This window comes from Lactuca saligna, chromosome 8, assembly GCF_052625555.1.
Source record: "Lactuca saligna cultivar CGN05327 chromosome 8, ASM5262555v1, whole genome shotgun sequence".
Lineage (NCBI taxonomy): Eukaryota > Viridiplantae > Streptophyta > Magnoliopsida > Asterales > Asteraceae > Lactuca > Lactuca saligna.
The window spans coordinates 149,895,774-149,912,675 of NC_136424.1; the positions used below are offsets into that span (position 1 = coordinate 149,895,774).

General features: G+C 34.8%; 1 protein-coding gene across 3 annotated transcripts; it reads left to right on the forward strand.

Moving 5' to 3' along the window:
- The first annotated feature begins 4,263 nt into the window (after positions 1-4,263).
- Positions 4,264-8,868, forward strand: LOC145012350 (uncharacterized). 3 transcript variants are annotated; one of them, XM_078971144.1, is made up of 14 exons: positions 4,264-4,476; positions 4,552-4,672; positions 4,947-5,028; positions 5,212-5,315; positions 5,473-5,599; positions 5,838-5,932; positions 6,458-6,581; positions 6,669-6,749; positions 6,887-6,985; positions 7,109-7,267; positions 7,353-7,401; positions 7,730-7,839; positions 7,980-8,156; positions 8,457-8,868. In XM_078971144.1, exons 2-14 carry the CDS (start codon positions 4,635-4,637, stop codon positions 8,787-8,789), a joined length of 1,578 nt encoding a protein of 525 aa, XP_078827270.1. In that variant the 5' UTR covers positions 4,264-4,476; positions 4,552-4,634; the 3' UTR covers positions 8,790-8,868. The 3 variants fall into 3 exon arrangements, with proteins under 3 accessions (XP_078827270.1, XP_078827269.1, XP_078827271.1); XM_078971145.1 differs by having other exon boundaries at positions 4,265-4,399; XM_078971143.1 differs by having other exon boundaries at positions 4,264-4,672.
- The last annotated feature ends 8,034 nt before the right edge of the window (positions 8,869-16,902 follow it).

Genomic DNA, 16,902 nt, shown 5'->3' on the forward strand with positions numbered 1-16,902 from the left:
ATCATATACACAAAACCCTAAAACCTAATGGTAAATGCTAATTTTTCTGATATGTTACATATATATTTTTGGAATATGACATGTTTTCGAAAGGAAAATGATCGCCAAAACGAAAATTGTTCGCAACTAGCCAAAAGGAAAAAAGCATTACCAAAAGAACTAATCACCTCTATAAAACTAATTTTTGAAGAAAAAAATTATTCACACCCTTCGCTTGGAACGGGTAAACGGCTAGTGTGTGTGTGTGTATATATATATATATATATATATATATTAATAAAAATTGGATTGAAAGTTTATTATGAGGATAATACGTCTACCAAAACGTTATGAGCTGACACCAAATGAGCAACCAGTTGTGTAGCAGTCTTATAGTGTCACCTGGATTGATCGAGAAGATTACCTAGATGGTATGGTAGGGTATCGTCTCCCACACCATCACCTTGACTTTCCCTTATATGTCAAATCAGATTTCACAACCATGTAAGTAGGTGTAACAAGATTCTGAGATGCATCCATCACCATCACCATCACAACCACCACCACAAACGGGACCATCATGTATTCTACTAGATGCGGTAGAGAAAAACACGTATAAGGAAAAAATCATGCCAGAGTTATAGTGGGAACCTCAAGAATGTAACATGTAGCTACTATTATCTCATAGTATTGTAGAATCACAACATATATCTTTATTTTAGGGCTACACGTAGGCCATGTCATATAGATACACACACAAACTACTCTCTCTCTCTCTCTCTCATACACACACAAACTGACATATATGTTTGGTGGTTTCCCTTAGTAAAGGACCAGGGTACACATATTAATAAGTTTACTATACAATATGAGGGTTCGTCATATGGTTTATAAGTATACATTCTATTCTATTTTATATGGTATACTCGTTATTGTTTTGTTAATTATTTAATAATATATAACCCTCAACCTTATATAGGGTGACAATGTTACCCTCGTACAACAAGCTACCTAAGAAGATGAAAGGTTGTTACATGATGATCAACATGTGCATATGTATTTCATGCACATGGATATTATACGGAGCGATGTACACTTACATGATTACAACGTCAATGAGCTTGCCCAATCAGATTACCAAAACATGTCATGGAAATACCTGTATATGTCCACCCCCTTTAGACGGTTGCATGGACAAAAGTATTTATATTATATATTAGAACTATGATGCATTGATATTATTTTCTCACTGTTATCTCGTATATAAAGTGGTAATGGAGTTTTGGATTAGGGGTGAGCAAAAACCGAACCGGAAACCAAAAAAACCGAAAAAAACGCATAAACAGAAACCGAAAAACCGAAAACGAAATGAAAACTGATGGTGTGGTTTTTAGTTTTGCAAAAACCGAAAATACTCGGTGCGGTGCGGTTTCTAGTCTCGCAAAAACTGCAAAAAACCGAACCGCACCGCATATATATATATATATATATATATATATATATATATATATATATATATATATATATATATATATATATATATATATATATTCGCAAAAACTGCAAAAAACCGAACCGCACCGCATATATATATATATATATATATATATATATATATATATATATATATATATATAGTAAGTGTTGATATTTGTAAGAACCAAAAACTTATGACAATTAAAATTTCTATAAATGTAAATATCAATCTTATATCGGAGGATGATTGTATATTTTTAAGCATATATTCAGTGGTATTTACAATAACAAATAATGTTTATGACATTTTTTTAACATTTAAATATGAAGAGTACTAGTGATATAGTATCATTTTTATGAATACATTAATTGATATTATCGTATGTACTTTTGAAACAAATATTATATTAAATTCGTATTATATTGAAACATTAGAAACATGTTGAATGAGTGGTTAAGTAATTTGATTTCAAACTAATAGGTTGTGGTATGGATTTATCTCCAATCAATGATTATCACTCCTCATTTGAGTCAAAGTAACTCGCTGAGTTACTTGAGTTTTAGTAAAAAGGCAAAACAGGAAAAAAACCACAAAAAAAACCGAATCGCAATGAAAAACCGAAAAAACCGAACCGCATAAAACCGAACGGTGCGGTTTCTAAATTTCAAAAAACCGAAGTTGCGGTTTTCGGTTCGGTTTTGGCCAAAAACCGCACCATGCTCACCCCTACTACATAGGGAAATTGACGATGGTTGGTTACCTTGTGACATAAATTTTCTATGTTTTTTATTTATTTATTTTTTTATCATTATACATTAAACATTTAGTTATATTATTTACTCTCTTTTGTGTATGTGTTGATCGACAACACATTACGCTCTAGGTATCATTGCTTATTGAGTGAAGGTCTGATGATGCTTATTAGAAAGTTGTACCATCAACTTTTAGAACCGATGTAAAAGATTGGTGTAAGCTAGTTGATGGAAGAAATTAATGTTCGTAAAACAGTAAAACAACCTGGTTTATAACTATGTGAGTCCGTATCTACAAAATCTTAATAACTATCTAGTATTGGGGTACCCAAACCACGAATGCAATCCATGTTGAGAGTTTAACACTTACACTTGTGAAGGCCATAAACGTACCACAACAATCCCAAGAGATAGGAGACTATGAGGTTTTTGTGTGTTGGTTGCTAGAGAGGTTTAACACTGAGCATCGAGGGTTGCACCACCAAAGGGGCCGATGCATAACATAGGCGATTTGCACGTATAGCATGGATACTAATCAAATGTAGCGGTCCATTTAGACATTTTTATTTTATTTTTTACCAAAGGGTTTTTAGCTTCGCGGTATCTAATGTTGCCCTCCCTCCTTGAGGTTGAGGGTTCAAGTCCCGTTGTGGACATAGGTGAATTTAAAGAGTAGTTTAGGAGTAGATTAGATTTGTGTTTTTTTAAAAGAATTAGACATTTTTTTAGTTAATATATGTGAATATTTGTTTTTAGTCTTCGTTTTTTGGTTAATATGATAAAACACGAGTTGGGTTATTTATAGTCATACAATTTGATTTGTTTATCAAACAACAATCTAATATCAAATAAGTTCTAAATGATACAGAAATGACTATTAATATAAATGATCATTAATAGAGATGAACATAAAAACATAAAATTGTTTATCTTATTTTTTTTAACTAAAATTTCGGATAGTCGTATGAGAATTTTGTTTTCTCCTTATGAACCCATGCTTTTATTCCATACATTTTCTCACATGTTTGTCAAAATTCATCATCTATAATATCGCAGTTACATTCAACTTTGTTATATGGTACTCAATGGCTTGGATTTATTTCTTCGCATCCACTATCCACTTTTTCTTGTCTTCAATGAGGAGCATAACTTCTTTAGCCCCCTCCCCCTCCCCTCTTAGCGGCTTGGATTTATTTCTCCGTATCCACTGTCCACTTTTTCTTGTCTTCTTTAGGGCCACAAGAGATTGTGCCCCCTCCTCCCAAATCAAAAATTTAAGCTTCACCACTGTCTTCATTGGCTCGTAATTTCTCATACATTTGTTGCCTAGTACCTTAGACTCCTCATCCAGTTTTTCGCACTCCGCCTTTTTGGCTTCTAACATCTTCATCTTAGACTCTAGCTCATTACTGTAGGTTGAAGAACGTCTAGCGTTGAGAAAGACTTATGACTAGTCGATAGACATTTTTAGAGAATGACTTACTGATTTTGGGGGTGAAATATGCTTTGATGGGCTTTTGGCGTGAATTATTTATTTAAATAGATTCTAAATATGAAGGTATGTAGGGAAATCTAATGTATTTAAGTGTTACATGTGTAATCATAAATAGTTTGGTGAGTTAAGGTATATAGGAGTTTGCTAGTTCAGCTTGTTATATTTGTAGGTGGCTAACGTTCAATTAACTTGTAAAAAAAATAGATTTTTACACATAAAATTACATTTAAACAGATATTTTGGAAATGTTTAGATCATTACTTGACTACTTTGAAATCCAACTCCTAAATTCGGGTTATGCTCCAGGAAATATGATGTGCCAAAAAAATTGGTTATTTTACAATAATCCAAAAAATGTGGTTAACTTAACTCGTTTATAAAAGTCATTTTAATTCATCTCCCTTTACTTTAAGATACCATTATTCGGTTAAAAACATCCTAATCGACCAAAAAGGAAAAAAGAAACAATAAATGATCAAACACAATGATGATGTAGGGACTTATGTTTTATTCATCCGAAAAGGAAAATACAATCGGGTACATACGAACAAGAACAATAAATGATCAAAGTCCCTGACATGTGCACAACTCATGGACAAAACTGCAAATAAATAAATTCACGACTTTCGTTTGGTCAAAATCCTCCAAGAAAAAGACGCCAACCAGAATCTCCAAACGTCAACGACAAAAGAACAAGTTCCTCTGCTTCTTTAGATAATCCAAAGATGAAATTCCCCTTCGAAATATTCTCTTTACTTTGCTGATTTCTCTGGGTTTTTGCTCTTTTCCAGTTAATCGCTCTTTTGTTTTTCGTATCATTTAACACACCAATCCCTGTCCATTTACAGTTATCGACGATTTGACAAACCCAGCAAAACAGTCTAAAATCTGGAAACACAAAACGGAAGATCTCTCTTCTTTTTGAATATTCATGGAACAGCTAATCAACTTTATCATTCGACCACCAAGGTTTGCTTTTTATCGACTGTTTCACTTCAAATCTGATGTGGGTTTTGTCAAAATTCGTTTTGGGTTTTTCGGATTGTAGAGAATCGTGGTTTTAATAGTTCCGGTTGAACAATCGGATTAACATATGTTTAAGCTGAAATTTGATGTTGTTAGCTTCAATTACTAGTTTTCATTAGGGTTTAATAACGACTCTCTGTTAATTGAAATGAAGATTTTTGTTTATTTATTTAGCATTGAGGATCTACGTAGTGAAATCTCTCTTTTTCTTCTGCAGAGCTGAGTATAACCCGAAGAATGATTTGCTTGATCCAGAGTTCATGCTTAAAGGAAAATGGTATCAACGGAAAGATTTGGAGGTATGATTTATTCCCATTTGTTTCATAGGACAGAAATAGCTTCCTAATTACATATATTTGTTTTTTAAAACATGTTACTTTAATTTTGTCTTATTATACTCGAGAAAAATCAATCTCATTGTAGCGATATCATTCAAATACAAAGCAAATTTCATTTCTTTAATTGTTTAACGTTATTTTCAGGTTATAAATAGCAAAGGAGATGTTCTTCAGTGTAGTCATTACATGCCAAATGTTCTCCCTGAAGGAAAGCCTCTGCCTTGTGTTATATACTGCCATGGCAACAGGTTAGTAATATATATGTCGCGTCTTAGACACATTTGATATTTATGCTCAAATGTAACATTTGTATATTTTGAGTTTTTTTTTTTTTTTTTTTTTTTTTTTACTTATTCAATTTTATTTTTATGTACTTACTTGGTTATATTATATAATTTATATCAGTGGGAGTCGTGCAGATGCTAGTGAAGCAGCTATAATATTATTGCCATCAAATATTACAGTTTTCACCCTCGACTTTTCTGGATCTGGACTCTCTGAAGGAGAGCATGTCAGTCTAGGGTGGTATGAAGTAAGTTTTGTTTTTTTCACAAGGGTAAAATCGTCCTTTACTCCCATTCAGACAGACAGACTGACAGAAAGACGGTTGAATCAGTCCAAAAAAGTACAAACAAACATGGTTTTTAGTTAACATATCTATCCATACAACACTTAATGGAAAAGAAAAATAAGAAACATACACTTTAGATACTTAAATTAAACCTATTAGATATATAATCAAATTAATTTTTTTATTTGGGTATTTTCAGAAGCAAGATTTGAAAGCTGTGGTAGATCATTTGAGGGGTGATGGAAATGTTTCATTGATAGGCCTTTGGGGTCGATCTATGGGTGCTGTGACTAGGTATTTTAATTTTTTATATTCTTAAAGTTTTTTTTTTTTTTTTATTTTTTTTTTTAAATAAATATTTTTTGCAGTGTAACGAGGTAGATATAACATTCAGCTTCACCTTGTCTTGTTTATAGAATATATGCAGGCCATTTTTCCATTAGATTTGAATATTTTTAACGATTTAAATTTTAATGTAACAAACTACTATTTTTTACAATGTAATTAATTAGCATACATTTTTCTTGTTACAACATTGTAATTTAAATAATCTACCCTATTATAGCAATATTTATTGCTTCCTAGGTGGATTTTTCAATGTATAATGTTGTAATAAGAAAAAAAATTGAAACTACATTTCTATAATTGCATAAAGTTTTCAAAGTGCTAGTATGCTTTAATTCACAAATAACTGAAAGTGCATTATTGTTTCTTTCATTTAGCACTAATAAACATTTATAATAATAATAATTATTATTATTATTAAAATACTTTTTTTCCTGATTTGGGTTATTTACATAAAATGTTCATCTTTTTCAGCCTCATGTATGGATCTGAGGACCCTTCAATTGCAGGAATGGTTCTTGATAGTCCTTTTTCTGATTTAGTTGATTTAATGATGGAACTTGTGGATACCTACAAATATCGTCTCCCCAAGTTTACTGTATGGAAGCTTACTAAAAATCTTTAATAATTTTGAGTTTTTAATATGATTTTCTTTTATTTTTATTTATTCAATTATTTTTTTCAGATTAAGTTTGCTATCCAGTACATGCGGAAGGCTATTCTAAAAAAGGCAAAATTTGACATTGTGGAGTTGAACACCATAAAGGTTTGTTTTATTATTAAGGCTACATGTGTTACACACGAGGAGGGCATTCACGTCTTTTTCACAAGTCTGTTTTTTTTTTTTTTTTTTTTTTTTTTTTTTTTTTTTTTTTTTTTTTGTTGTTGTTGTTGTCATTTTAGGTTGCCAAGTCTTCCTTTGTTCCGGTTCTTTTTGGTCATGCAGTTGATGATGACTTTATACAACCACATCACTCCGATCGTATTTATGAGGCTTACATGGTATGTTACACACACACACACACACAAACACTATATTTGTGGCTATTTCAAATTGATACAATAGGAATTCATTTTATTATTACAAAAATGGCAACATGCGGTTTATTTTGTTACATTTTGCAGGGTGACAAAAATATCATCAAATTTGAGGGTGATCATAACTCTCCACGTCCTCAATTCTATTTTGATTCTATTAACATATTTTTCCACAATGTCTTGCAACCTCCGGAAGATGAAGTTAGGAGAAGCTTGATTGACACGTCACTAAGTTACTTAGACAAAGTATAAATATACTTAAATTATGCATTCATCAATATATTTCCTATATAATAATTCAAATCATATTTCTTGTTTATGTTGCCCCTAGGAATTCGACATGAGTGAGGATGAGGACAATCTTATATTTGCACCTCAAGGCATGCCATTTCTAATTTTTATTTTTTTATTTTATTTTATAGGAGTTGGTTTGGTATCATATGACATGACAAGACAAGACAAGACAGGACAAAACTGGACAAGACTAGGGCTATTTTTGATGATGAGGGCATTGATGTCCTTTTCATAGATGAGATGGTCCCACCTTTTTGGGCGGAACAAGAAATGCAATTTTTGTCCTGTTGACATTAGTAAAGTTTCAGTTCTAGTGCATGACAAATGCAGTACAACCTGTTGTGCTCTGTCTTATGTAACAAGTGGAGCCTTAAGGATTCTTTCCTTATATTTGTTTAATAACTGCATATTCAGCATCAAGTAGCACCGAAGAAGTCATTGATCAAGTTCGTCATAAAAGACCAATGAGCAAGATAGAGGTGCCTTGTGAAATGTCATCAACATATAAACAATGTAACGTAGAGGTATCTTTCTTGTTTCTAGTTAAATCATATCTATCTCACTCCATCTTTACAACAAAACTAGAAGAATTTGTGGGTATAATTTGCAATTTTTTATGACAATGGAGATATTGATACTTACTACTAAATACCATTGCATGCAGGAAGAAGAAAGTACAAAGGGGCATGTTTCATCATTGTCAAAAATGATTAATTTTGAGTTTTGTAACGGATCTTCTTACGAACACGATGACCTCACGTCAATAGATGATGATGAATATGTTGAGTATCCGCTTCATAATGTTGACGATATTCCATGCAACAAAGAGGAAGAAGAAAGGGTATGTATATGTATATATGAAAAGGGTAGTTACGTCTTTTGCACAGACAAATGGATCCAATGCAAATCCACCTCCCACCTTTTTGGTGGGATAAATACTATAATTTTTCCCATTGATATCGGTCTGATTCCAATGCATGTCAAACAATGCACAATTTGTTTTGTCATGTCTTGTCCTGAATGTCAGTTCTTTTATCAGTACAATGCAGGCTGTCATGTCTTGTCATTGTTTGTCCTATGTGTATATGCATTTTACAAATTCTAACCATATATTGGTTTTCATCTTGCTAAAAAACTTTAGATGCTCATGGAAGCTGTACTACTTTCTTTAAACCAAGATGCAACGCCTTTAGGTGATCAACAGCCTATAGACCCAACGGCTTGTAGAAGTGATGAGTCACCTTCTGAGGTCAAGTCTCGGTGCAATGCCACATCATCACCATCAAATGCAACTGCGTCTGTGGAAGATTCTGGAAGTAACAGTAGAACTTTTGCTGGTACTAAGGCCGCCAGCTCATCTGATGACATGGCTGATGGGATAAAAGCCACAGTGACAGTTGTGAAAAGTCCGTCTATTAGCATAATGGACAGTTTCTTACGTCGTTGGGATTTAAACTTTTTCAAAACCAGATAATCATATGTTATTATTGATTGATTTTGTGGCTTTTGATTTCATACATATTGAATATTAGGTGTTAACTTTGGTTCTTTTATGATTGTATTGAAACAAAATATCGTTTGTGTTTCTTGAGTCTAATTTCTTGATCTTAGAGGATATAACATAGCAGATTGTACTGTTTTTGGCGTACATTGAACAGGAAAATGAGACTAATAATGGTGTCCAGACTCTAAATAAATACAAAACTAATTAGTATAATGATCAAAGGTGACTTCATACCAAAAGGATCTATTTAGTAATAATCATTGTTAGCTAAAAGTAATTAACTTGTTAATAAGAAAAAAAAGGAAGATTGTTGGTGGGTAAATTGATGTCATTTGGCAAGTAAATTAGCTTTTAACTGTAAAAATTTGTAACAAGACAGCTAGGCTTGGTATGTGCAATTGTGTGATGTATATAGTTTTAATAAATTTATGTACAATTCTAAGAAACCTAAAAACACTAACTATTTAATTATCTTTAGCAATAAATCTAGAACTTGATAGTAATCATAGATTGAATTTTTCTTATTACTTCATACCCAAGCATGAAACATGAGAGGGATTATAAGGGAGTACAAGATTATAAAGATGGTAAACAGCCAAGCTAAATAAAAGGAAAAAATAAAGCAAATAAAAGATAAAAATATAAAAGATATCTTATGATATCGTTTCCAATACTCCCCCTCAAGATGGAGTATGGAGATTCGTAATGCCCATCTTGCCAAGAAGGAACTTAAGTCGGGGTGTGCCAAAACCTTTTGTGAGTAAATCTGCAATCTGTAGTTTGTTTGTCAATGGGCATATGTAGAATCTCTTTGGACTCAACTCTTTCACGAACAAAGAAACAGTCCATTTAAACATGTTTTGTCCTTTCATGGAACACTCGGTTATTGGCAATGTGTCAAGCAGCCTGGTTATCATAGAATAAAGGAATAGAGGAGTTGGAGTGCCTATGACAATTCCAAAATCCTATAGCAACCATCGAACCCATAATATTTTGCTAACAATAGAAGCCATAACTCTATATTCAACTTCTGTAGAGGATCGGGAGACAACTGATTGCTTCTTTGTTTTCCAAGAAATGGGAACACCTCCAAGAATAAGCAAGTAACCCGTCCTCGAGTGTCTCGTATAAGGACATCCAAGCCTGAGTCGCAAAAAGTAGTAAGAATCGGATCTGTGGCTTGAGGAAGTAGAATTCCTTGTCTTAGTGTACCCTTTAAGTATCTCATGACGCGATTGGCAGCTTCCATATGATTACGTCTTGGGTCAATGACAAACTAACTTAAAATATTGACAACATAAGTAATATCGGGGAGAGTGGCTTGGAGATAAAGTAAACATCGAATGAGCCGACGATATTGACCATCATCATGGGCTTCATTTTCTCCTTTGTCAAGGTGTAATTTTTGCTCAATTGGAAAGAACTTGGCCTGCATCCCATCTTTCCACTATCCTCAAGAATGTAAAGGATGTATTTTCTTTGACTTAGAACCAACCCATCATCAGTCTTCACAGCTTCAATGCTAAGAAAGTACTTTATAAGATCAAGATCTTTGATGCTGAATGTGTCATCAAGCTGAGTTTTGATATCTTGAATTCTTGAAAAATGATTTCTGACTATAATGACATCATCTACATAGATTAAAATTACGATAAATAACTCTTCTTTCCCGTATATAAACAAGGAGTGATCAGCTTTGGAAGGATGAAAATTAAGCTTACAAGAAAGGTGGCGAACTTGTGATACCAGTTTCAAGAAGCTTGCTCTAATCCATAGAGAGATTTTAGTAACCTTGATGGATTTTCATGTACACTTCTTCATCTATATCGCTATGAAGAAAGGCGTTATTTATGTCAATTTGTTGAATGGTCGAGTTCTTCTTTGTAGCAATAACCAAGAGAGTTCGTACCGTCACTAACTTTGCAACTGGTGCAAAAGTATCGTGATAATCAACACCTTCTTTCTGAGTGAACTCCTTTGCAACCAGTCGGGCCTTGTATCGTTCCACATATTTATTGGGTTTACATTTTATTTTATAAACCCATTTAGAGTCGATAGCACACTTCCCTTTGGGCAAATTTGTCAAGGTCTAATTTCGTTCCTTTTAAACCCTTCGATTTCTTGTTTCATGGCTTTTCGCCGATGTTCATCTTGAAATGTCTGCTTAAAAATTTTCATCTCAACATCGGAAACGATGGCCGTTAAAAAACTTTGTGATTATTAGAGAATTTTTCATATGAAATAATGTTGGATATAAGGTGTACCGTCAAGGCTTCTTGATCGGAGACAAGTTGCGTGTGATTGATCAAAGGGGGAAGTTTGATGAGATAATCATCAAAGAGCTTCGGTTGCGATATTTGTCTCTTATTTTTGATCTCGGCTTGATCCCGAAGCTCATTATCTTGCTTGAAGTTAACTTAGTTATCATGACAATCAGATTCCATTGTATTGGGTTCTTCATCATCATGTATTGTAGATTCTGACTCGTTTTGAACATGATCACCAGTGATGGTATCAATGTCATTGTGGTTTTGTTGGTTTTCATAATGTGTGGGTTCAACTGTCTGGGCTGGTTCATGATCTTCATGAAACACGCTACCATGAAGTTTTATGTGATCTTCATCTTCATAATTCTCATTGGTTTTGATGTTTTTGAAAGGGAATCTATCTTCACAAAACAAAACATCTCTACTTATTGTGATTCTTTTGTCTTGAACGTCATAAACTTTGTATCATTTGGTTCCTACAGGATAACCCAAAAATACACCTAGTCTTCCCTTTTCTTCAAACTTATCTCCTTTAAATACATATTTTTGAAGTAAACAAGACAACCAAAAATCGTCATATAACTATGTTTAGGTTTTTGATTCCAAACAATCTCATAAGGAGTCTTGTTTTTAATTACCTGGGAGGGGATACGATTTATTATATACGTAGCGGTGAGAATACATTCTCCCCAAAACCTTTTTGGTAGATTTTCTTCAAATATGAGAGCTCGAGCTATTTCCAGTAAATGACGATGCTTTCTTTCAACAATGTCATTTTGTTGTGGTGTGTGTGGGCAAGTTGTTTCTAACAAGATTCCATTATGATTGTAAAAGTCGATCATGGAATTAGATGTAAATTCTCCGCCATTGTCCCACCTAACCTTATTTATTTGTTTTCCAAATTGAATTTCAACCATTTTGTGAAAGTCAACAAGATATTTATTAGCATCGTTTTTATGTTTGAGGAGAAAAACCTATACAACCCGACTATTATCATCAACAATGGTGAGAAAATAACTAGCTTTTGTGAAAGATGGCACATGATATCCACCCAAAATGTTACAATGTATTAAATCAGATTTTACTTTATTTTAATCAAACTAATAGGAAAAGGTATTTGGGCAAGTTTTTTCCTTTGCACATGAATCACGCGTTTTACTAATATGTTCAATATAATTACTTTTTAAAAAAATTAAGTCTAGAAATCTTTCCTTTTGATACATGTCACGGTCTTTTGTGCCAAATATCCACAGTAGTCACCATCACTCTTCTTTCTTCCAACATCCCCATTCGATACAATCCACCATTCACATCTTCCCACTCCAATCAAGTTCCTCGTCAGTAACCCCTACATCACACAAAAATCAAGAAAGAAAGTTACATCACATTGAAGATCTTTGCTTAAGCGGATAACAAAAAGAAGATTTCATTTAAAATCAGGAACACAAAGAACTCCATTTACTTTAAGTCCCCCTGGGAGTGTGCAATTGCTCCTACCCTTCATGGGAATGTCATCTCCATTTGGCATGACAACGGATGGTTCACAGGAAAAAAATATTATTATTCATGAGGATTTTTGGAGAATGAGTTATATGTCCGATGCAACCCCAGTCAACAATAAATTCTCCTTCCACTCCTCTTTTACCTACCATGTTGGCGATGCGTCCTTTATTTTCGCATGTTCCAAAGAAGTTCTTAACAAACAACTGATATTTCTCATTAGTTAAGCCTTGTATGGGACTCGAGTCAGATTCGGTGCACTCTGGCTTCAGTTTGATCTTTTCTCCCTTCTTTCTGGGCCACCATTCTGGATACCCAACAAGCTGGAGGCATCCTTCATGTTTGTGACCATTCCTCCTGTAAAATGTACAATCCTCATTTTCTATTCCATCTTTCACATTATTTTAATAGCTTCTTTCTTTTCTTTGATTGACGGCATTGTAATCACACCTCTATGAAGTCTTGAACGCAACTGGTTCAAGTGGTGCTCTCTTGTCATTGGAAATAGCCCTTCGTCTCTCATCATCCACGACCATATGGTAGGCAAAGGAAGGTGTTCGTTTTGTTACCAAAATTTGAGTTTGGTCACAGTAAAATCAACATCCAAGCCCATAATGAACTTGTGCAACCATCGTTTTTCTTGGTATTACATCATCTTCTTGCTAATATCACAATCACATTTGTCATATGCACAATAAGGAAGGGGCTGAATTGACTGAGTTTCATCCCATAACGATTGAAGATTGGCGTAATAGGTTGATACAAATGTACCGTTTAGTCTGATACTAGCAATCTTTTGTTTCAATTCATGTGCACGAGGAGCATTTTCTTTGCCAAACCTCTAGAGAAGATCCATCCATATCTTTGACATGGTGCTTGCATATGTAACACTATTTCAAATGCTCTTCTCCATGGCGGTGGTAAGCCATCCTTTTATCGTTGCGTGACATCGTATCCAGGGCATGTAGTTGATGAATCCCTTTTCTGGTTTCTTAATGGTACTGTCAACAAACTCAAATTTGTTTTTGACAAAGAGAAAATTGTCCATCTCTTTTGACTGTAACATCCCAATCTTTAGGTATGAATTTAAAGCTTATATATATATATATATATATATATATATATATATATATATATATATATATATTAGGGCAACTCAACGAGTTGGGAGGTTCCGACTCGTCATGTAGAGTTATGATGGTCACGCATTTTTTAAAGATCTACTCGATGAGTTGGAAGGCCCCAACTCGATGACTTGAAGGCTGAATATGAAACCCTAATTTTTAGTGTTTTGCACCCTATTTAAAGACCTTATGACTCATTGTTGGCCTCCCTTATCATCCCCTCAATCCATAGAAACCCTAATCCATGCTTCATCTCTCATTTTGAGTGTGTGTGGGCTTGGAGTGTGATTTTTTGTGCTCTTTTGGAAGGAACTTGAAGCTTGAAGAGGATTGATTCAGAGGAAGGCTTTAGATTTGGGATTTTCATTGTTGTTTCAGTCATTTTGAGGTATAAAGTCGATATCTTGATCATCCATTTGCTAGATCTCTTCATTTGAAAGTTTATGGCCATTATTAGCTTATTTTTGGACCATTCCTATATTTGAGCATGTTATTAAGCTATGACTTCAGATCTGGACATCTCATGGCCTCCATTGACTTAAAGTCGCCAACTTTGTCCAGTATTGGCCCTCCTTCATGCTCTAAGTCCCTTAATAAGCTTTGTTTTAGTGTTTTAGCCTCTTGATGTCATGTATATATGTAAAGTTAGCAAATCTATGTGGTATTTCATTTCTAAGGGACCAGATCTATGGTTTGTATCACAAGATTTGCTTGGGAATTGGCTGAATGCTTTACGACTAGGAGAACTCGATGAGTTGCCTAGCCCACTCGGCGAATTGAATTGGGTTTTCCTATTTCTAGATACTGTAGAAACTCGACGAGTTGTTCTAACAACTCGGTGAGTTGGTTCAGGGTTTTCTCATTTTTCTGAGTACTGAAGGAACTCGATGAGTCGATAGACGCACTCAACGAGTTGGGTCAACATGGATTATTGACTTTGACTTTAGCCATGGTTGGCCATGGTTGACCAAATTTGATTTTGAGGGCATTTTAGATATTTGGATGTTTTGATAGAATGGTTATATGGTGGTTGTAGGCTGTTGAGTCCGGAGCTAAATCTTAGAGTTGGGATTTAATCTTACCGGTTCAGCGCTACTTTTGAGGTGAGTTCTCCTCACTATATTAACAGGGTCGAAGGGACCAAGGTTGGGCCTCTGGATTGTATCCTTGTTATCGTATGATGCTATGTGTAGTGATCTGTTATATCAGTATCCTAGTATATAGGATGATTCTATACTTGATTATCTTTTAGGTCTGTATGATTATCGTATATGCTAGATAATGTTTGATATTTATGTGATATTGTGATGGCGGGTGGGTTAAGGCGGTCCTACTGTGTGCTGAAGACTAATAGACCCAGGGTGACCCAGATAGACTGAAGGCCCAGCGGGACGTACCAGTTAGGCCAAAGGCCCTGAGAATGGTCCAGATAGGCTAAAGGCCCAATGAGACATTCCAGTCATGCTGAAGGTTTTTGTGAGTGGTCCAAATAGGTTGAAGGCCCGGTGAGGCGGTCCAGTCATGTTGACGGCTTTGTATGCATAGTGTTTGTTCATGATATTGTTTTTGTTTGTATGGTGTGGTATTTTGGGGGAAACTCATTAAGTTTCGGGCTTATAGTTGTGGATTTTGTTTCAGGTACTTCGGATGATCACGGGAAGGCGAAGGCTTGATCGTGCACCTCCTTGTATTTTATGCCATGATTTTTGGGATTACTCTAATCATAAACTATTTTGAAAACAATGTGTAATAAATGGTGGTTTTTGGATGTTTGAAAAAGTTTACAATTTTTATGAATTTTATATATGTTACAAGTTGGTATCAGAGCCTTGGTTTGAGTGAACTGGAGGAACATTCGTGTGAATCTAGTCTCAAACTAAGGAAAAGATTATCAAAAAATGATTTTTTAAACGGTTTTCAAAATACTAAAGGAGAATGCGATATGTACGATCAGCCACCAGTAAGTAGATCCTAAAATACCATATTACTGTTTGATGATTGTGATATGATAGAACAACATGCTAGTGATAGGCTAGGGATCTTCAACAAGTGCATGATAGAATTGCCTGATTATATGATGTCTGATAGCATAGGGCCTTTCTTTTATGAAATTGACATCATTACTATAGTTGCTTAGTGTATGCATCATGGTTATATATAACTAAGATCTTATAGCCTGAGAATATTTGATTTCGTCTTATTTCCTATTCTTGTTTGATGAAGGGCTTATGGTAGGATCAGATATTCAAAAATCTATAGGGTCCAGTGTTATGTATGGCTAGCATAAACGAGTGTTGCAGGGTTGGTGGAAGTTTCATGGTTGAGTTTTTTGAGGTCACCCGGCCAATCGTGAGATGTTTAGTTTCCTCTAGGAGTGAGGATTTCACGTTCGTTTATGCTTATAAGTATTGTTAAGGTGTTGTGATGATCCTTGAGACAAACACAAGTAGGTGTGGAAGGCAGTATGGGCCCGTACTACTAAAAGCACAGAACCCGTATGCGTATTAAGGAAGTCAATAACCCTAGGGTTTTCGTTGGGAGTTGGTTTCCCATTGTTTATGTGGATTATATGATATATTCCTAGTGTATTTTCAGTATGGTGGTTACAAGACGATTTAAGACCAGATCTGGGTCGGGATCGGGAGCTAGCAGTTAGGGTGAGCCAGGCTTGTCAGAGGACCGTGTCAGGGAGATCATCTGTGAGGAGGTGGTTTCTATCATTCGGGAGTAGATTCTGGAGAAGTTCGGTTCTATTAAGACCGCGATGATGGAGTATTTTGATGATAAATATGCAGTTGTTGCTGAGACTGCTGTCGTTGCAGCCTCTATAGTCGTGGCAACCGTAGGTGTTGGGACAGGGCATGTTTTCTAGTATCGGGACTTCGATAATACGAATCCCCTAACTTTTGATGTAGTTTAGGACCCGATTGTAGCCATGAGGTGGCTATCTGATGTGGAGGGGTGTTTCTTCATGTGATTATGCCCTGCTGACCAGAGGGTTAGATGCGCTCTGAACCTCCTGAGGTCCAAAGTGAAGGATTTGTGGAGACTTGTTAGGGGATCTATTCTGATGAGAAGAGAGTTGTGGTATCATGGGATCAGTTCAGGGAAATGATTCACACTCGCTACATTTCTCGTGTTGAGTGAGAGAGGTTGGCTTAGGAGTTCTTAGACCTGAAGCAGGGATCGGAG

Bases quoted from the DNA above. Each gene is read 5' to 3' on its own strand.
- LOC145012350 (XM_078971143.1), top strand. From the start codon at position 4,635: ATGGAACAGCTAATCAACTTTATCATTCGACCACCAAG. The intron at 6,986-7,108 runs GTATGTTACACA...TACATTTTGCAG, and splicing joins GTATTTATGAGGCTTACATG to GGTGACAAAAATATCATCAA. The intron at 8,157-8,456 runs GTATGTATATGT...AAAAAACTTTAG, and splicing joins ACAAAGAGGAAGAAGAAAGG to ATGCTCATGGAAGCTGTACT.